At 39.5% G+C, this 22,742-nt stretch overlaps 1 protein-coding gene across 1 annotated transcript in view; it reads right to left on the bottom strand.

Annotated features, from left to right (window-relative positions):
• LOC146004031 (protein D2-like) overlaps positions 1-22,742 on the bottom strand; it is a 65,780-nt gene that overhangs the window by 33,646 nt on the left and 9,392 nt on the right. The window contains exon 2 of the mRNA XM_083142605.1: positions 19,833-19,925. Within this exon, the coding sequence (XP_082998731.1) occupies positions 19,833-19,925 (93 nt within the window). The remainder of the gene's footprint in view (positions 1-19,832; positions 19,926-22,742) is intronic.

Raw genomic sequence — 22,742 nt, 5'->3', positions numbered from 1 at the left:
ATATTAAAAATTACATTCATTTTTTTAGTGGTGTAATCGCAGGTAAAATCAAAGATCTTACATGGAAGATTTTAATTTGCTCTGAACTCAGCCAAAAGTCATTTCGCACCGATCTAATATATTCTCCAGTACATTTCAAAATGTTATTGAATGTTTCATGTCGATAATTTGACCAATGCATCCATTCTTGACGCTCAGACGATATTTTCTGCAACTACCTCTTCTCTCCAGTTCCTTCTCCTTCTTCTCTCCCCTCTTTCCGTTCTGCTTTTATCTCATATCGCCTTCCCTACTTTTCTCCATCCCACTCTTCTCCACTCCTCTTATCTCCTTTCCTGTCTTAGATTTCCCACTCCACTGCACTATTCTCTCTTTTTTCGTTCTTCTCTTTTTCTCTCCTTTACTCTACCCTCCACTTCCGTCTTCTCGTCTCCTCCTCTCCTATCCTATCCTCTCCTCTCCTCTCCTCTCCTCTCGTTTTCCTCCTCTTTTCTCTTCTTTGTTCTTTTTTCCTCATCTCTCCTCGAATCTTTTTCCATTCTCCTCACTACATCTCCTCTCCTCGTCTATCCTATCTTTCTTCTCTCCTCTACTTTTCCTCTTCTCCTTTCGCTTTCTCTTTCTCCTCTCTTTTGTAACCTTTCGTTTCCTTTCACCTCTTTTCCTTACTGTAGACTCATCAGCGATGAAATACTAGAAAACCTATTTTTTTCTTTCAGAAAGAATTTTGTCATTTGCGATATAATAGTGATATTTTTAATAATTTTATACAATAATACTTGTTTATATTTCTTTCGGGTATTTTATAAATATCTATTGTGCATGTGGCAACCCTGAAATTGAGCCTAACTCTGCACGCAACCCACCAACGGCTTGTGTAAATTGGGTTGCCTAGTTTAAAATGTCGTTGTCCTAAAACTTTTGAGAGACACTGTACAAACCAGGACGATATATATACACAAACATTACTCCCCTCCTGACTATTAGAAAGTTGTTCTGGAACATTCTAGCAGGTGGCTTTCCCTTGTCAACTGTAATTTCACCTAAAAGGCTAAACATATTTTCTTCATCCTGCTAGAATGTTCCAGAACAACTTTCTAATAGTCTGGAGGGGAGTAATGTTTGTGTATATATATCGTCCTGTTTTTGTACCTGGTTACATTTGTACTTGGTGCAGAGTCTGAAGAAGACCTTGATAGAAGGTTGAAACGTTACGTTTAGTTTATGTTTTATAATAAAATAAATTTCTGCCTTGGTCAGCATATTGAGATTTTCATATCATGGAAACAAAGCTTAATGGTGTTATAATCAGTCAATAACAATATTGTTTCTATACTTAAATTATAATAATAATACTAATAGCACTCCTACGACTGAGAACTCCTTCAACCTTCCACTCTACTATCTTAGTCATACGACCGGTTCCGCGAACCGCAAGTTAGGTACAGTCAAGGCCACGAAGTCAGGTGCGCATCAACCACGGCACCGTAAATATCACAAACCATGGCATAAGAAAATATCTGAGGACGCACATAAAATGTTGGTGCATCGTAGTGAGGGAGAGGGGGCGCCAAACCATAATCTTGCCTAGGGCGCCAAAATATCTAGCTACGGGGCTGTATTCATCTTCATCGTCGCGATCAACGTCAAGAGGTAGAAAACCTACGAATAAATATTATTTAAGCCACTCCTCCACTTCCTAATCAGTTGGAACACCTCTTGTAATACGTGCATGGATTAAAACAGATGATCTTATCATTGATGACGTAGGCCAGCATGAGCTAACCGACAAACTCGTTCGCACAGGACATGTGGCCAGCGAAACTACGTCAATCGGTGTCGGGATAAGGTTTCAAAAACTACGTCTTGGCAGCCCTAGCGGGTCGATTGGCTCTAACAATGAATCCGAATATTTCATACATCATACCTTGCGTCTGCCTGTGAAAGGAGAGGACTGTAATAACGGTGAGGAAGTTCAAAGGTCATTTGAAATTAGAGATCGGACGTTGAGGACGATACTAACCACACCACTAGTATATTTTCCCTCAGTTACACAAGAAAACATTGTTTCATTTTGCTTCTTCATTTTCACTATTTATTCAGTTCTTTAATTTACCCAAATAAATAACTCCTTTGAAAATGTCATTACGTTACGCACCAGCAAATGGGCGGTTTATTTTTAAAGACACCTGAAAATAGCTGCAAAACAAGGGCCAAAATCGAATTCGTCTTTACGCCTGCAGAGTATGCGACCCAAATTGGAGCAAAGTGTTGCGTGATTGCATACTTCACAGGTTGCCATTTCACAGAACCTTCTTCAGACTGAAATCCCTAAGTAGGAAGGAAGCATTTGTTTATTCAAAGTTTTCATTCTACAGAGAGATCTATTGAAGTGTAGACCGCCGCGTCAGTGTTTGCGCTATCGGCAAGCGAGGCACTTTCGGCCGTTTGTCGGCATCGTAGAGTGTCGATGAAGCAAGAGCACGCAAGTTTCCGTAATTATTTTAAAATTGATTTATTACCAGATTTTTAAAACTCCTTCGATTCGCACATATTTTTGATACATCTTGATTAAGACACCCAATAACGTAAGCTGGCGAGAAGGGGTAGAAACCTGTTTTTACGGAGGTCCAAAATGTAGGTGGTTGTGTTTTCTCTCGTGTATTCAACAGCAACGTGTGTTATAGCTCAGCAAATGTTTTCTACTGCAAAGCGTATATTTATGTATGATTCTCATGTGTTAACTCAATCGGCACGTCAAGTTCAAAGGCGATTTGAAACACGATTCTCGGGTGTCAAGTTCCATGTTGTGAATAAATCATTCTTCAAACTAGTTAAGGAAACTTGCGCGCTTCATTCACGGACAGTCTACAGTGCCGATATACGGCGGCGAACGCCTCGCTTGCCGATAGCGCAAACACTGAATCGGCGGTCTACACTTCAATGAATCGCTCTGTATAAGGCCGGGAAGATAAATTTGGAGCCAAACTAACCACAAATAATGATATTGGCTGTTGGAAAAGTGGCGGCGTGTCGCGAAAAATTTGAGGAATGGGTGATGTGTGGATGCATCATTGAGGGAGGGAGTGTAAAGAAATTGTAGTGTATATGTTTTCAATGGCTTCATTCCTGATTGCCTCATGAAAGAGGTCCTAGGATAAAGGGTTAAAGGTATAGGGTCCCTACCTAAGATAACGCACACTGAGTGAAGTGGGCTTCAATATGTGCCCCCACCGGGTATCGAACCAGTGAACACTTGATTACAAGGCGACGACCATACCACTACGCCATCGGGGAGGCCCATAATGCATACTGAAAATCAAAAGGTCTCCAGCGTGGAAGTTTTTCCGTCTCTATTTTCATACTAGGACAATCATATCTTATTGAGGATTCGAACCTAGTATCCTTGACATTATCGTCCGGTACGCTAACCACTTTGTTCAGCGTCGACTTCCTGTCAGACCACTGCAGCTAATATACGTGTATACATAAAAGAGCTACAGGTACATAATACCCTATTTGGAATAGGTAAAAAAAAATACTTATCAAGACGGTTGCCATACGAACTAACTTATCAAGCATATTTTATGGAAGTTGTTTTACATTATTTGATGTCCTGTTAACAGTTTTATATGCATACTATATTCACATTCATGGTCCTCTGTTTAATATGTGGTAAAGATTGTAGACTTCCACGAAGAACAGATGAAGTCATCGACATTACTTATGTTGATTGATTGCATCGATGCTTTAAGTTCACTTCGTGCACACATAGGCTAATCGGGACTGGACCAACAGTTTAAAGTGGGATCCGAACCACTATGCAATGTGCCTCCACATGGTATCGAACCCGGGACCCTTGACATTACTTATGTCTCTTTTGTTTTAGCATCTATAGTTGAATTATATTCTTATTTTTGTTTCAATGTCTGCTGTAGAAAAAGATGGTACCACCATTAATAACTTTATCTTTGTTTTAAAAATCACGCCTATTCTTTATGAACAATTTATGTTATAATCTATATCTATTTCTGTGAATTACAAAGTAGCGTCATAACGTCATTCTTAAGAGGTGCCATTGGTTCCATTTTAAACATCTGAATTATTATTATTATTATCCATCATGCTCTAACACTCCTTTATTCTACTTTCCAGCTGTCAATCGGTGAGGATGCAGTTGCCACCATATATGTGTCTGCGTTTCTAATATCATATCAAGAGTCAAAAGCCGGTATGCAACACGAATGGTTTCGGATGCTAATCAAAACATCTCGTGTATGATTTTCAGTGGGAAACAAAACCTCAATCTTGATAACACATTCAAAATGTAAATACTGTCATAATTAGCTTCCACACGTTAAGAGAGCTGTAAAATACGTTTTGCTTTATGTTCCGACTTTAATTTCCTTAACTCACCACGTGGATACCTTCCATTATGCGCGTAACAACATCTGCTTCCATCTTTTGGCGTTTTGGAGAATTACTTAGGCGGCACTTCGTTCGACATTTCGGTAAATCCAAGATTGACGGACATTATAACGGAACGGTTACAAACAATTTATTCTGTCAAATCACTGATAAAGACTTTAGAACAGTTAATGTTAAATTGACTGTTAGTCTACCTAGTCTCCTAGAGTTTGACAAACGACCTTCAGATATAAATTTCTAATTTGTATCTCGAATGGGTAAAGTAATATGCAAAGAGGCGATAGACTACATTATACGTAATATTGCATGAATTTTCTCTAGTTTATAGTTTAATAGATGTCCACATCTAACAGTAAACCTGATATTTTTGAGTAGAAAGACTGGTTAAATTTGCGATAATTTTGGTTGGAAGACCTTTCAGTCAACACAGTTTCATCGCTGTAGGTTCAGTAGTGTCTGAAACGATATCTGTTAATCGCGAGACTGTTGACTATCGATTGTCACAAATAATCGATCTAAGCCCCGCGACAGGTTAAGTTTGCAGCAGGTTTTATGTATTAATCCGCGCGAGAAAGGCGCTCAGAATCTCCCTCAACCGCCGAGCTGTTGATATCACAGACAGTGAGGAAATCGGTACTATTGCAGCGGAACTATTTTCTGCGCGCACGTTTGGGTCTACATATGCGAAAAGTTGCTGCAAACTTAACTTGTCGCGGGGCTTAGTTATGTCGCATCTGGCTCATATTTTCCAGATCCAAGCCTGCCGAAGTTTATTATTGCAGCATGAGAATCTAGCTCGGCAAATTTTATCTTCAGCGGCAACTATGGGGGACGAGGAGAGGCACTTTTCGTCTCTTTATATCTTTGTTAGTCATAGATTCATACACACTCCTCTACCACTTCCATCTAATTTTCTACTGGGTGTGTAAGAGAGAACCTTTTGGTAAGGCCCTCGTTTCCATGGGATACGCCCTGGTGGCTGCTTCTTGCAGGCCAACGAAGCTCTGCCGCCTGGACCAACGACCAGGATATTCCTTTGTGGGGTTGTGTTGTCTTGTGTTTGTGTCCTGTTGTGTGCTGAGTACCCCTTACAGCCTCAGCTTTTAACCTAAGTTAGGAGATGTTAATCCTCAGAGACAGTGTAGTTTCAGTTCTTGTTAAGCAATGAATAAATGTATTGGGTTCATGCATAAGTTCGTAGCGTTTGTGTTTGGATGGCAAAACTGCGGTGTTAGGAGTTTGTTTATTATTTAATGCTCATCAATTGGAGTGGCATTGTTGTCCTTGTGAATAATCATTGAATTTTACAGATTTGAAGAAAGGAGGTGTTATTTATGGGCTAAAGAACAATAAGTGTCCAGTGGTGAGAAAAAAACATTTCCGGCATTTCCGAGTTTAACATAGGGGCAAAGGCAGCGGAGGCGGCTGGAAACATTTGTCCCTTGTACGGGGAGAACGCCAACGGTGAAAGCAGGGCAAGAAAATGGTTCTGTCATTACAAAGAGGGCATTCTTGACTTAAAGAGTCATTCCATGCCAAATCAACACAGATATGTGCAATTTCCAACCTGACCATCTCCGATTTTCATGAAATTTGTGGAGTTGAAACTATGCATGGAACTTAGTAACTATGAAAATTTTTAGTTTCGTGCGTCTTGTAATTGTTAAAACTATTCAAGGTCAAAGATCGCATAAGTTGCCCTTTTTGAGCCCGCTTAGCTATACTAAATCTGCTGTAACTCCGCCCCTATTTCGCATAGGAAGCTCAAATAAAGCTTATTGTACAGGGAATTGAACAAGCTTTCCAGTGATATATAACAAGCCTACCTTTGGATAAAAATATAATTTTGTCACGTGACCTTGACTTTGACCTTGAATATCTCAAAACATGTCATCACCAAAAATCGTGAAAAAAAATATATTTGATCCCTCATACCATACTCTAAAACATATCAAAAAATCACTCTGGGACTGCAATGGGATCAGAAGATACAAAATAATATGTGTAACTATGTGACTGATAAAATCCCCATTATATGAACTATGACGAGTCAAATGTCCCTTAACACCGCCTACAAAATGTAAAGGCGTTACCTTTGGGTATAATTAGTTATGAAAGAAAGAAATAGGTTAGGCACAGGGAGATCCCTAGCTGTCAAGCGCAGGTCCGGCATATTGTTGACTCGATCGTGCGACATTTGCGTTCCATGGGTAAGGTTCAGGATACCGCACGCTTTAAATGAAAACAACCAAATCAGCGAGTAGGCCAGGAAGACAGCATCAGGTGCTGCGACACGACAATGCACACCCACGCTCCGCTAACACGACAAAAGCTGCTATCCAGGAGCTTGGTTGGGTAGTTATTCAACATTCTCCTTACTCCCCCGATCTTGCACCCTCGGATTGCTACCTTTTCAGATCTCAATCTATCAATCTTCAAGGAAGCTTCTTTGGTGACGAACATGCTCTTCAAACTTGGCTTGACGACGCTTTTAACAGCTGATTTCTTCAGGCTTTGGATTGAAAAACTGCCCCAGCGTTGATAGACAGTCATAGAGAATGACGATATATTACTGATTAATTTAAGTCTTTTGTTCATCTCAAATTAGTATCAAATAAAAATAATTTTGCATCAAGCCAAAAGCTAGTTTTAAAAATTGAATAAGGAAACTTTTAAAACATAATTTATTTTCATGTTAGAGGCCTCTTTTCCATTTTCTTTTAGTTAAGGGATTATTGCTTGATGGGCAAAAATAGCCTATGTGCTGTGCTGATGTGCCCATGCTATATAAAAAATCAATCAATTTTCTGCCCCAGTAATTGTAAAATGCGTCATCAGTGATAATTTTGGGGTTTGGTCTACCTTTATACCCCCACTAAAATTTGTGTAGCCCACTCCCTATCAAACTGAATAAATTTGATAAAATTCCTGTTGCAGGGTACTGTTGATGGTCACTGACCTACAAGCTTGTTTGTTACTTATTGATTCAAGCTGAATCTTGAAATACCATTGCCCGGGTATTTATTTATCCCAATCTTGTATTAAACAGAAAAATAATGAATTCTAACTATAGTGTAAAATGTAACTAATTTTAAATGGGATCGTGAATGTCACCAATTAGCTTAGCGACTCCGAAAAATATGGATTCGACACTAACATCGGTCGTTTTCAAAACACAGCCTGAATGTTAGACAACCCGAGAAACACTATCGTTGTGCGGATTGCATAGAGTCACGGATGTCTGTTTGTGCTGAATTTAATATCGGTGGTTCTCGATTATTTTTACATGTCACCCCTTCCCACCCCACCCTTAGGGGTGTCTTACCCCCACAGTATTTATTTCCAGATTGCAAGTGATACGTGTACCAAGTTTTGTTGAAATTGCTCCAGGCGTTCGAGAGTTATGCCGGAACAAACAAATATATTGCACACACCCACACACACACATACATCAATTTTTATATATATAGAAGATAGATAGATTTATTTAACAGCGTGTGAAGTACAGGGTTATCTTAAAGAAATAGACGTTTTATAAATTGAAATTTGTTTGTTACATCAGAAAGCATTTAGTACTGTTGTATGGAGAAAGTCTTCAAGTTTACAACCTCCGTGTTTCGTCAGCATCACGTGAGCACCCTTGACGTACGTCGATCAGTATGGTAGCTAGACAGGTGGAGAAGGCTTTCTGCGTGATTTAATTTGCAAAAACAAATTCTGTTACTCTCGTGCAAGCATCGTTTTAGAGCAAGAAATTTAAGGAAACTGGTTAGCTGTGCAAGGGAAAAAGTCCTGAGAGACGAGAACTGGACTCTCGCATTGATATCTGTCGTGTTACAAGAGGGTCACACATAGAACACTTGTAATTTCCCAATGTAAACTTCAGGACGTACTCTTCAAACCATGTAAGTATTTCAGCCCTGTAAAACTTTGAAACTGTCTATTTCTAATATGCTAACCCTGTATATTCAAAAGATCTGCCTTTAAAAAAAAAAGCAATGGAGATTTCAGAATTGTTACAATCACCCGCCAATCCCATCTCGTTGAAGAATTAACACAGCAATCGGATATTGACACGCTGCACAAACAAAAGTCCATCGACCGTCCATACGCGATATCGAATTTCGAAAATACGACAGGCTCATTAAGGCGAACTCCCGTTTCACCTCAGCCACGGAGAAGCATGAATGGATCTCGCATTACCATGGCAACCTCTCCATCCTGCATCCCTCGTGGTATACTACCTGCACGACACGTGATTCCCTGACGTCACGATCTATTGCCGCGAGAGCGACGACTTGACGTAAGCACGCCGGATCATGATATTTCTTTCTTAAAATTTCTTTGACGACAAGGTTTTTTTATATATCTTGGTAAATTTTGCGCGTCCTTTCTCATCTCTAACACAAAGTCACTTCGAACAGGACTCAGTAGTCCCATAGGCAGCAACAAGTAAGTTAGTTACACCTTTGGCAAGTGTTGCCAACCTTTCTTCATAAATCTCCCTAACGTGCCAAAGTTTTCCGATGCCCACTTTATCCACATGGAGGTCGTCGGTCCAAGCAGTTTCAAGAGCGCTTTTCTGCCACTCTTAGCTAATCGCGAAGATGAGGATGAGTAATGATACGATTGAAGTGACACTCGCAAAGAACATCCATGCCTGGGCTATGATTCGAACCCGGGACCACTGGTCTCGTAGCGCGCTGTCTGCCACGGGCGTGGGTAGATTCAAGTGCGTGAGGAATTACAAAAAAGTATCCTTACTGTGAATCGAACGCGAGACCCCTTGATTACAAGACGACAGGGAGAGCCAGTACTCTATCGGTGAGACCTGGGCAACTCGCTGCAACTGTGGAAGAGCGCTCTCCCATTGTACGTGTGGGCTGCAGGGCGAGCAGTCGTACTGGAGGAGCGCAAAGGAGGGATATAGGATTCGTCGGTCGAGTTCGTGGAGCACCGCACGGTACCGCTCTCTGGCTTTCACAAGTCTGTCTTAACAGTTGGCCGTTACTGAGTTGGAAACCTTTTTTTCAATTATAACACCATTGAGCCTTGTTTCCATGATATAAAAAGTAAATATGCTGACCAAGGCAAAAATTTATTTTATTATAAAACATAAACTAAACGTAACGTTTCAACCTTCTAGCAAGATCTTCTTCAGACTCTGCACCAAGTACAAATGTAACAAGGTACAAAACAGGACGATATATATACACAAACATTACTCCCCTCCAGACTATTAGAAAGTACTTCTAGAGCAATCTAGCAGGTGGCTTTCCCTAGTCAACTGTACTTTCACCTGAAAGAGAATGTCGCTGGACTCTTTATCTCACGCTCTATTTCCTTCATTCTTCTTCCTTCTTCTCTCTTGTCCTTTCCACTCTTTCTAACATCTTCTTCCATTCTTTGTTTAACTTCAGTCCCCCATTCCAGATAGGAGAAACGAAAAAGAGGCTGAAAGACAGGTTGAAACAACATAGGGATGATGTACGACTTAAGAGAGAGAGAAATGCGATATTTACACACACGAGAGAAACAGGACGTGACATAGAGTTTAATGAGGTTAAGCAGATAGGAAGGGAGAAGAGAATGCTAGTGAGAAAATGGAAGGAAGCCAAGGAGATAGAGAAGAAAGGTGAAGAAGACACAATGAACTGGAATGGGGGACTGAAGATAAACAAAGAATGGAAGGTATTAGAAAGAGTGGAAAGGACAAGAGAGAAAGAGGAGAGAAGAAGGAAGATGAATGAAGGAAAAAGAGCGTGAGATAAAGAGTCCAACCACATTCTAGGTGGATGTAAATATGTTTAGCGTTTTAGGTGAAAGTACAGTTGACAAGGGAAAGCCACCTGCTAGAATGTTCCAGAACAACTTTCTAATAGTCTGGAGGGGATTAATGTTTGTGTATATATATCGTCCTGTTGTGTACCTTGTTACATTTGTACTTGGTGCAAAGTCTGAAGAAGACCTTGCTAGAAGGTTGAAACGTTATGTTTAGTTTATGTTTTATAATAAAATAAATTTCTACCTTTTTTTCAATATCAGGGTAATATTTTTTGCTTCAAAGATAGAAATACTCTCTTTGAAAATGTTCAGAGAAAAGTCTTCTTCAAATTGTACTTGTTGCATGGATTACTGTAATGTAGATAATTGTCTTGCTGGCACAACACAGTTGCTGTACCCTCTTCACGTCAACGCAATATAATGAGCACCCCTTTTTGAGCGTCAATGTAGAATAACCTTAATTTGGAACATTTTTCAACATAATGTCTCTTTCTCTCAACAGCCTCGTACATTGACAAAATTCGACATTTTAGGAAGATTTCGTGAGGTAGGTTGGCAACACTTGTGAAGGGTAAAATTCCCTCGTTGCTACCTCTGGGACCTATTGACTACGATTTCTTGGCTTTATTTATTTTTATAATGAGTGTTAACCTAGGGACAAGAAAAAAAGTGAAAAATCACGAAGATAAAGGGGAAAATAACTCTACTAAAGATATTGATGTTTTAAGTCCACTTTATGCACAGAAAGGCTAATCGGGACTGGATCTACAGTTAAAAGTGGGAGGACACAGATGCTCAGGGCAGGATTTGATTTGATTTTTGTTTTTTAGCGTTGCTTTTCTTCCACTTCTGTCTAATCGCGACGATGAGGATGAGTCTTTGGTGAAATGTGACGAAACTAATAATAGGGGAATCACAAAGAACACTGGCCGGGATTCGAACCCGGGACACCTGGAGACTCGAACCTATGAGACAATCACTCAGCTTCAGCAACTAGCTTCGATCGACTCACAATCTCGTCGCCGAAGGTCATAGGCGCCGACTCCATGGGGCTTGGGAGGGCTCGAGCCCCCAAATGTTAACGATGTGGGGCAGAGTCCCCCAAATAATTTTGCTTAAGAGGATCTAATATATTATTTTGCTTCTCTTGTAAAGTTTACTCTGAATTGTGCCATATGAACATAACTTTAAATACACATTTGAAATGTTGTAGACCATCACCTTTGGGGGGCTGAGACCGCTAAACCATCAACTTTGGGGGTGTTATGACCAGAGACAGCAAAACACACGACTTATTACTATATACTAAGTATATAATTATGAGTATTGTTAACATTTTTACTAAAAAGAGTTTCAAAAGATGACGTGCATGAACTAGGGTAGTGGATGGGACGTTCGGGCTACAAATGGCTCTCACATGACATTCAGAACGAGATCATTGATATATTAGGGAGATCTGTTTTGCGGGACGTGGTAGCAGATATTAAAAGTCGGGAATATTTTGCTAATATGGTTGAGGAAACTTGTGACATATGCATCCGTGAACAATTGACATTTTGCATTCGAACTGTAAATGAAAATTTTAATTTAATATTTTGGAGGAATTCATGGGCTTTTACGAGATTCCGAACACTGAGGCCAAAACTTAAAAAAGGGAGCAGAGCAGAGCCCCCCCCCCAATAATTTTGACAAGTAGGCGCCCCTGCCGAAGGTTTTCTGTTCGAGTCGTGGACTGGACATCCTCTCATCGTTTTCATCCTAAACGTCGCGATTACCCAAAAGTGGACCGTTCTCCAAAAATCCCCATTCCTTGTGAAATACTGTTGAGGTTGGCAACACTGCATTTCCTCGGTCACGTGAGTCGCACATGCCCGGGCAAATAATGAAGTTATCAGCACCTTATTGCTTGCTTACTAAATGGAGAATGTTGTGGCGTGGAAATAGAACGAGTGTCTCGTACTTTTCTTCAATGGGATGATGACGGAGGTTGGTAGCAGTTGCGAGTGGCACAGCCGGATGGCGCCAGAAGAACGCCAACAAAAGGCGTAAGGCGGATGAAGGTGCACACGAGGTGATCAAAGAACGTGACGTCACGTGCGAGCTCCACAACACGTGCACCACAGAGGAATCGCATCCTGGAGCTACCAAGCGACACGCAAGGCAGAAACGTCATTTGAGATATGCGAATGTGATCCAATGCGAACTCGTCCACTGAGGCAGGAAGGGAAGCGAAATTTTCCCGCCGGAGATGTCCCGGAACTTTTGGAAGTAAAAACAAAAAAAGATTCAGTTGAGACTTGCCTGATGTAACCGAGTTCAAGTCCCGGCCGGAACTTTCCTTTGTGAGTCTCTCTTTATAAATCTTATCGCTAGGGAGCGGAAGTTGATGAAATGTCATTTTTTTTCAGCCATCTCGGACACGATGCCCATTAGATACACATAAAATTACACTTCGTCCAGAAACCAAAAAAATGTAATTTTAAAGTGCATTTTTTTGCATTTTTTTTGCCAATTTTCAGGTTTTACGTCATTTTCTTCGATTTTCGATATTTTGCAGGTCATTTTTCGCAATATTCGGTGTATTGTTTCGTCATATTTTGTCACTTCTTTCATTTTGGTAATATTCTTGATTCAGTGTAGCGATTAACCAAAAATAACGGAAAATAATTTCAAATAACATAGTCGCCTATGGAATATTAAGTCCCGCACCTTGGCGTCAGGCTTTGGGTACGGGCTACTGGAGGCGCGCTGGTCCAAGTCTCCTAGGAGAAGCGTAACAACATTTTTCCTGAGATTTTGGCCTTTGTGTGGGACCGGTGGCCACCCACCATTGTTAGGAAATTGGGAAGCTACGAACGAGTAGCGTAACCCGGTTATGGAAACCTACAAAAAATGACTGGGGGTTCGTCGTGCTGACCACACTTCAATCCGTAACTGGTTGAATGATCTCCCACCTGTCGAGGCCGGCATGGAGGCCTGTGGCGCCACCGGTTGAAAAATAAAAGGAGAGAGAAAGAAGATAGAGAAAGAGAGAGGAAAGAAAGAGAGAGAGCGAGAGAGAGAGAGAGAGAGAGAGCTTCTCTATTTCCCTCTTCCTCTCTCTCTTTCTCTGAGAAAGAGAGAGAGAAAGAGAAAAGAAGAGACAGAGAAAGAGGAGAGAAGAAAAGAAGGTTCTTTCTTTTCTTTCTCAAAGAGAGGAAGGAAAGAGAGAGAGAGAAAGAGAGAGCGAGAGGACCCTCTTTTTCTTTCTCTTCTTCCTCCCTTATTCCTCTCTCTCATTCTCCCTTCTCTTTCACGGAGAGAGAGAGAAAGAGAGATTCTTTCCTTCTCTTCTTTCTTTCTATCTCTCTCTTTTTCTTTTCTCCCTCTCCTTTTTCCTCTCTCTCCGTTTCTTTTTTCCTCTCTCTCCCTCTCTTTCTCCTTTCTTCCTCTCTTTGTTCTCCTCTTTCTTCACAGAGAGAGAGAGAGAGAGAGAGAGAGAATTTCTCTCTCTCCCTCTTTCTTTCTTTTCTTTCTACTTCTTCTTCTTTCTTTCTTTCCTTCCTTGCTATCTTCTTCTTCCATGTCTCCCCCTTCTCTCTCTCTCTCTGAAGAAAGAGAGAGATTCTATCCTTCTCTCCAATTGTTTATTTTAATTTGCTTTTCTGCCACTTTTGGCTCATCGCGAAGATGAGGATGAATGGTGCTGAAGGGACAATCCCAAAGTAATAGGGACGACACACAGACGATTATACTGGCTGTGAGTCAAGACGCCAGAGACTCGCTAGTCTGCAAAAGGCAGTCCAGAGTATGCTACGTGGTATATCTTCATGCCACCTTCCGTGGCCTTATTGGTTACCGTAACGCGCTTCGAGTCCCAGGTTCGAATCCTAGCAAGACATCAGTTCATAATTCATCCTCATCGCCGCGATTAACCCAATAGGTAGAAAAGCGACAAAATAACCGAAACACAAACAATATTTTCTTCTTAAACCTACAAGTAAGAGTTTACTGTTTACGTGAGTTCTGGTGATAGTTCCAAGCTTTCCAGAGCTAATGTCACTCTCATCTTCAGGGTGGAAGTGAATCTGAGAGTGACGTTAGCTCTCGAAAGCTCGGAAACCTTCCCAGAATCCACCTGACCGACAGCCCAAGGGAAGTGTTCATCATTCGTCGCCAGGAACAAGACTTACTTCAAGTAACAGTTTAATTTGATCTTAAAATTTCTGCAAGCCCGTGTCCCTCAGGCTAGGCCTCAGCTATCCCTGTATGGAAAACTGCTAAATAAATATGGCATATCGGAACGTTTTGAAAACATTACGTCATTTCCGCTTCGTCCTATTGGCGAATCATAAATATATCCTCACGTTATGAGTTTCTCATAGAAACAGGATTTTTCAGACCGGTACAGGACGTGTTGGGGGGGGGAAGGGGAGCAGAAAAGAAAATAACCACTAATTAGTTAATTTTTCGAGAAGACGCCGACGAAACCTAATGCTAGTTTTATGATGGATTCCTTTCCTAATTGAAGATCATGTTAATCAATCAATCAAGACGAGCAAAAATTAGTTTTTATAATTAAGATGGCCATGTTGACCAACCTAAAGTCAACAATGCCTTTCTTTGATTTCATTTTTCCCCCAAGAATACAGCTGGGATCAGGAAAACATCCAAGTTATAAAACGATCATTTTGATGAAAACAACACTTTACATTGCGCTTTCATTGCCGACGGGTCATTAAGGCAAACAATTTTTCTTAATACCGGTTGTTTTTTTATCTTTGACCGCTCATTTCGACGCTATGAACCCTCGGAAAAAATAGGCAATTTTATCCTGAATATATGTAAGCGCGCAGCACTGTCTCACATAGTGCCACTAAAAGAATTGACTTTGAGTTACGGGTTTTCCTAAGTTCACTTTATGCACAAATAGGCTAATCGGGACTGGACTTACAGATTAAAGTGGGATCCGAACCACTACTTGTCTCCATCGGGTATCGAACCCGAGGCCTCTTCATTACAAGGCGACGACGATAAGACTACGAGTCCCGAATTGCCTTTGCAATTACTATCAGCATAGCATATGACTTGTCTATGAATAATCAGGCAGATATTCGTTTGGTGAGTCTAATAAACAAAGGTATTCCTTTTAAATCACACTCCCTCACCCTCACACTACTGGTGATGTGCCAACTCAGGAACTATGACGAAAGTTTCCAATGGGGCTGTTCATTGCCAAACTTTTCCGGTGGCGGCGCCACCTCTGTTGTGTCCCTAAAGAATTTCGTTCGTCATTTGGTTACCCTAAGCTTTACATTGGAGCGCGATGGGATGGCTATTCAAACGTTATTTCCAATGAAGGTAAGAATTTCTCGTGTAAATCGATAATAAAAATGGGTTTAGCAAAGCTTTAGGATTGTGTAGTCAGTCATAACTTTCCGAAAATTACATTCTCCTGAACCTAAGAATTAATATATTAAAGCGCATTGGCAGGGTTGCGCAAACGGGCTAAATATAGTGTGTTTATGCACAAAGAACACTAAACTTGACGTTATTTAGGTCGTCCCTAGCTGCCATGGATTAATAATACAAAAATTTTAATTTTTACACAACGCTTGATGTTTGTTTGTTTCTGGTTGCGAGTATGTGTAATTCAACGGCAGGAGTAGGAATCTGAGAAACTCCCAAAATTGTAAAGAAAGAATATATTAAGTGCGTAAGCGCATGATATTGATTAATATACACTGTGACATTATGCTCTATCCGATAACATAATATTAATGTATGTTTTCATTGTATTAAGCAGACATTTTCCCCTCGTGTTTTCGCCCTTTGTTTTTTTGACAACAACAATTTTAAAATTATAATTCCTGTAAATAAGAAGCTCTAGTGGTTGAGAGACATGAAGCAGAAGATAAAATATTATATGTAATAACTATTATTCTTGATAAATGTGTGTTTATTTATTTATGGAATTATTATGTATTATTGTTTACCGGATTCACAACAATAAAACACTTAAATTGTGAAAATTGCAAACGACGTTAACAAGTGCTGTGCAAATTTTAAGGCTTTTTTTGAGTTCCGATATCTTTAATGTTGTTGACGATTGTCTTATTAAAATTATTAGTTTCATAGCATTGATTATTTATCTATCACGGTCCGACATAATTTCTGAGGTTAAGATGAAATTAAACTTGCAATTTTATGTAATAGCAGGACGTTCAGAATCAAATTCCCTATGTATTTAAATGGGAGAACAATTGCCGATCAAAAGCGTGGGGACACAACAGGGGTGCTGCTACCTACAATAATTTGCTTTGACCAGGCCCATTCAGGAACTGATAATTTCACGTGGAATGTTTGAAGTGGAATGTTCGCAACTCAGGAACCGCTGGCTTTTCATTACTATATGTACTACATATATGTACAAAAAAATCAGGTAGATATTAACTTGGTATGACTTAAAAAGTCAGTGAAGTACATTTGGTGCTATAGGTAAATTTTTGCAATGTCATACCGAAGTGTCGAACAAGATCAGGAGTGTCGTCTCAACAAGTCACGAAGGGTCTGTTCTAATTCTCGTCTCGATTTCTTACAAAGGCCGTCTCGTTCTCGTGAATGGCGAGACGAGACGGAGATTTGTCTCGGTGTCAGAGATGTCCGAACGAGGAGACAAGTTGGCCTAAACCGCCACACATATTTTATTTCATTGAACGTGCAATTTAATATAGCTCAAATACATTAGTTCGAATCGGATTATTTTCATGCTATAACTACAGAACGCGTTTCCGTTTCTGGCTGTAGGCCTATTATGTCTCAACATTTAAATTGCCGCCAGCCAATGAAATAAGACGATCGTTTGTTATGTGAATGCCTGCTGTTATCACGAGATGGCAGTAAATATTCGATTGCCCTGTAGGAAATAAGTTAGGGTTTCGTTTAAGACGCGTAGGCTTAATAATTGGGGACAAATTTTTGAATATTATTATTTTTATCAGTAACTCACTTACTGTTAAGGTTATAGTTAACTTATAAATTTACTGCATTCTTGATGTGCTATAACTCGAAGGGCATGTGGTATGCATAAGCTTCAAGAACAAAACAAGTATAATTTTAACTACTTTTGAAAAGTAACACTTTCAAACATAGTCGTACGAGGGTCACTATTTATATTTTGAGCCTTGACAACACTGATTGAAGTTAGGCGCGATTTGACGTTTGCACGGAATCGTCTGGCATTATTGACCATAACGTACTTCAAATGTTTTGTCAATAGCTTCATTTGTGTTGTTTATGTTGCCTTGGAGATTGCGCGACAACAATAAAATGGAATTAACTCGTGAACATTTTCGTGCGATGATTTTTTACGATTTTCGACGTGGATTATCAAGACAAGAGTGCATCGAACAACTTACTTCCACATTTGGCGATGAAGCCCCATCCTTTGCCACTGTGAAACGCTGGTATAACGAATTTAATCGTGGCCGCCATTCGCTCGCCGACGAGATTCGCGAAGATCGTCCAAAATCAGTTGTTGTTCAAGAAAACATTGATGCTGTGCAAAACCTAATACTGCAAGATCGTCATGTGACATACTGTGAGATTGAGGCAACCATAGGCATTAGTTCCACCAGCATATATAAAATATTACATGATCATTTAGGTGTGAGAAAGGTATGTTCTCGTTGGATCCCACACAATTTGACAAAAACTCAAAAAGACGCTCGCGTCAATTGGTGCAAACAAATGCTCAATAAATACAATCGTGGTGCTTCAAAAGACGTATATAAGATTGTTAACAGGTGACGAATCATGGATATATGCATATGAGCCGGAACGTAAACAGCAATCGACTGTATGGGTGTTTCAAGATGAACCCAATCCAACAAAAGTTGTTCGCGCTCGAAGCACATCGAAACAAATGGTCGCCTGTTTTTTTCGGGAAAGCTGGTCATGTGGCAACTGTGCCTTTAGAGGAACGTAGAACGGTCAACTCTGAATGGTACACAACAATTTGTTTGCCAGAGGTCTTCGGTCAAATACGGAAAACAAACAAACGCCGTCGGGTCATTCTTCATCAAGACAATGCCAGCTGTCACACATCTCGTCTAACAACCGACTTTATGAACTGTCAAAAAATCGAATTGATGGGTCATCCGCCGTACAGTCCTGATTTGGCACCCAATGACTTCTTCTTGTTCCCGAATGTCAAGAATAAATTGCGTGGACAACGATTTTCGTCGGCGGAAGACGCCGTTGATGCGTTCAAAAACCATATTATGGAGGTATGTCAAGAAGATTGGAAAAACTGCTTTGACAAATGGTTCGAACGAATGCAAAAGTGTATTGACCATAAAGGAGAGTACTTCTAAAAACAATAAAGCAGATTTCAATGCCAAATTCCTGTTTTTTTCATTGTTAGGCTCAAAATATAAATAGTGACCCTCGTAGGTACCGATTACTTTATTCACATAGTATTAAGTTTATTTGAAAGTCCAGTTTATGTTTCAGATAGGGTGATATGAACAGAACCTGAAGTTGAAGGTTCGATTCCAAACACTGAAACGGTTGTGCAGCCATGTCAAGGTTTGGTGTGAATCTCATAGTTTCTGAAATGTTGACTAGTGGGCATACTGGTCGTATAAGGAGACAGTTTTCAGCTTTGCTTGAGTTAAATTTTTTAAAGTTTTTTTTAAAAAACATTACACTTTATGTACAGATACCCTAATCGGGACTGAATCTAAAGTTTAAAGTGAGATTCGAACCACTATGTGCCTCCACCGGGTATTGAACCCGAGACCCCTTGCTTACAAGGCGGCGACGTTACCACTATGCCATCAAGGAGGTCCATTCGTCTTTGCTAACTAATACTCAAAAAATTAGCCGGATAAATGGAAACAGAAAGAGATGCTTTGGAAATATTTTCACGAGGCGCCATGTGCGCTGGGTGGCAACGAATGCGTAAATCTTCTTTACGTGAACATCTCAACTTTGAATAAGTTCTAATTTCTGACGGTACGTGGCGGTAGTGACGAGTCAAGCCATGCTGCCACCTGGTGAGTGTTCTTGAAATTACGTGGAGTTTGATTCGGATAAGTGTCCAAAATATCCAGTTGCTAATCGCATTTCTCTTACTTTCACATTACTTTCGTGCTACTTTTAACTAATCGCGACGATGAGGATAAATACTGATTATATGAAAATGATAAAAGGACAATAACACAAACTAGGATCTATCATGAGTCGAACTACATTTTCTTGAAGTTCTCTTTCGACAAGTTTACATATGTCTGACACTTGAAATGAATTTATTATTATTTATTATTATCATTATTAAAAAATAAGTACAATATACCACTAAACAAAAATAAGAAGTTATAATTAAATACTTCAAACCCATTTGAGCTGGATCAAATCAGTAACGAAGTAAATGCAGCGCTTGAAGTGGAAATAGGGTAGGGGTCGAGCTAGCTGGCGACTGGAGGGGATACCATCCCCCGCACCCCCTCCCCTCACCTCGAGCACTTAGTAAATGTCGAACTTTGAGAGGGAATCCCCTTGCTTTTTTGTATACTTTAGCTTGTACAGACGAATCCTGCAAAGAAATATATAAGTGCTGTTGGTGTTACTGGACTCACCTGCACATTACATACAATCCAATGGAGCCAAAATTGTCCTTCGGCATGACGGGGTGCATCCGGATCAACCATCACTATGCAGTAGTTAGCATTCTGTAACAGATGAACAGAAAGTTACAAACCAAAATCGTGCTGGGACTCCCAATTATTTTCTTTGGCACGTCTCTGATATAAACAATACAACAACTTATAAAATTACATTCATATATAATTTTACATATTGGTGGATAAAATCCCACTGGAGCGCTAGTATCGCTGCCACAGTGGGATACTCTAAATTCGGATACACCAACATAATCATTATTTTCCATATGAAAGAAAAATATTTCTGATTATCCTCATTTTGTGAAGAATGAAGTAATTTTTTAAAGAAATTCACGCCTTCGTCGAAGGTTTGTCGTTAGTTTTAGAAGTGTGAACCCCTGAATTCACATTATTGAATTGAAGACATGGAGTAAGTATTACGAAAACACATTTAGAGATGAAAATGGGAAGATGAATGAAGAAGATGCAATAGAGAGTGCCAATGTAGAAGAGGATGCAAGAGATGAAATAAGAATGCAGGAAGTTGAGGATGCAATAAAGAGAGTGAAATTAGGAAAAGCAGCAGGAGCAGATGAGGTATACCCAGAACTAATAAAGCTGGGAGGAAAGACAGTTGTACAATGGTTGTGGAGTATTTGTAATGAAGCATGGAAGAGAATTAAAATACCCAAAGATTATGAAAGAAACATGATCATACCAATCCACAAAAAGGGTAGCACTGTAAAATGTGAAAACTATAGAGCAATCTGTCTATCTTCAGTAGCTCTAAAAATATAGACAAGAATCTTAGAAAGAATGCTAAGAGATGAAGTAGAGGAGGAGTTAGAAGAAGAACAAGCAGGTTTCAGAAGAGGAAGACAAACGCAAGATCACATTTTTACGCTACGACAAGGCATATATAAATTTCTTAGCAGAGAAAAGAACTGTTTGTAGCCTTTCTGGATTTAAAGGCAGCCTTTGATACAGTACCACGACAGCAACTATAGTCAGCGTTACGGAAAATAGGAGCCTCAGAAAAACTAGAAAGAAGAATACAAAGTGTCTACAAGACAGTTAAAGGAATAGTGAGAATAGGAGGCGAGAAATTAAAAGAAATTAACATGAACAAAGGAGTTAAACAAGGAGATAGCCTCAGCCCCTTACTGTATAATACTAATGGATCAAATACATAAACAATGTAGAAGAAGAACTCGAAAATGTAAGGTTCGGAATAGGAAACTGAAACCAGTTTATAGACAATCACTTCTGTATGCTGATGACATAGCATTAATAACATCAACAAAACAGGAACTACAAAATACTGTAATAGAATGGGCCAGCTCAATACAAGATAGAGAAATGATAGTGAACCCAAAGAAGAGTAAAGTAATGCATATATCAAAGCATGGAAATGAAGAGAGATTGGAAATAAAATGGCAAGGAGAACAGCTACAACAAGTGAATAGATATGAATATTTGGGAACAATAATAATAGGCGATGGAAAAGTTGAAGAAGAAATTAATAACAGAGTTCTAGAAACAAATAAAGTATATTTACCAAATAAATAATACAATAGTAGGAAACAAGAAGGTACAAGAAAATACTAAATGAAGCATTTATAAAACCATAATTACACCAACAATGTTCTATGGCATAGAAAGCTTAACGCTCCAAAACAAGCATAAAAGTAGATTAACAGCAACAGCGATGAAATACCTCAGAACAGTGATAGGGAAAACCAGACGAGATAGAATTCAATGATCACTTAGTGTTACTTTTAGAAGCTTCGGGAGGTGGGGACCGGGGTTGGGGGTGGGGTTAATCGCTCCCTCCGTTCTCGCTTTTAATCTACCCATGATTTAAACTGAAATTGATCATTGCAATCGAGCATTGTTTATTATTACTGACAACATATCAGCTCATAGTATGGAGTCCTTATCAACTGAAAGGTTGTCAACAATGATCACAGATTTCCTCTGGATTACAGCGCCTTGAATAACGTAGTGTGGAAAACGACCCAAGAAACTGGTTCCCCGAGACGATGACAAGTAGATGGCAGTGCGATCGACACAGCAGCTAATTTTGTTATGAAAGTAATGCGGCTTAGTTAGTTTTTGGAATATATTGTGTATATTTGTTTCTCTATAAAGGTGGTAAGTGAATTGATGGAAACAGTTATATTTGTGGAGTGATTTGCAGTCACGAAATGGTATTAATTTACACAGAAAAGTAACATAAATACGTTTTATGTGCAACGCAACACGAGCATCAACATATCGCATGTGAGGCTGGACGTCAAACGTTGGATTGTGTACACAAGTTTATTTTTGTATACTAATAAAATTGAAATAGTGTCATGAAGGGGAAAAAATGTTTCGTGGCGTACATATTATGAAGTCATTTTCCCGAAATGCAGATATTCGAAAGAATTTAATTTCATATTCCATGGAGTTGAAATAGCCGATTACGATGTACCTTGTCATCTCTATCAACAAATTGCTTTACATTCGTGTCGATTGGTAAGTAGAACTTTGGTGTTAAGGACTGTGCATTTTTACTCGTGACTTGGCTGTAAAATGTCTACCTTGTACTTGATGAAAATAAACCGCAAATTAATTAAATTAATTAATAATAAAATTAATTAATTAATTAATTAAAATAAACGAGTATTGTCTGTGCGAATTTCCATAAAAATAATATTTGTGACAATGGCAATATTAATGAACCTTTCAGGATAATGCATACACAATACTAATTCTCGCAGCAATTGTCATGTTACGTGTTACAATCCTATGTTTTCTTCCGTATTGTTAATAAAAAACTCAAGGACAGGTCATGATAGACGGTTCATAATATTCTTTAATATTTTCGCGACTACTGTACCA

This window comes from Lepisma saccharinum, chromosome 21, assembly GCF_977018435.1.
Source record: "Lepisma saccharinum chromosome 21, izLepSacc3.1, whole genome shotgun sequence".
NCBI lineage: Eukaryota > Metazoa > Arthropoda > Insecta > Zygentoma > Lepismatidae > Lepisma > Lepisma saccharinum.
The sequence above is the reverse complement of the archived record's forward strand: the minus strand, read 5'-3'. Positions and strand labels throughout refer to the sequence as shown.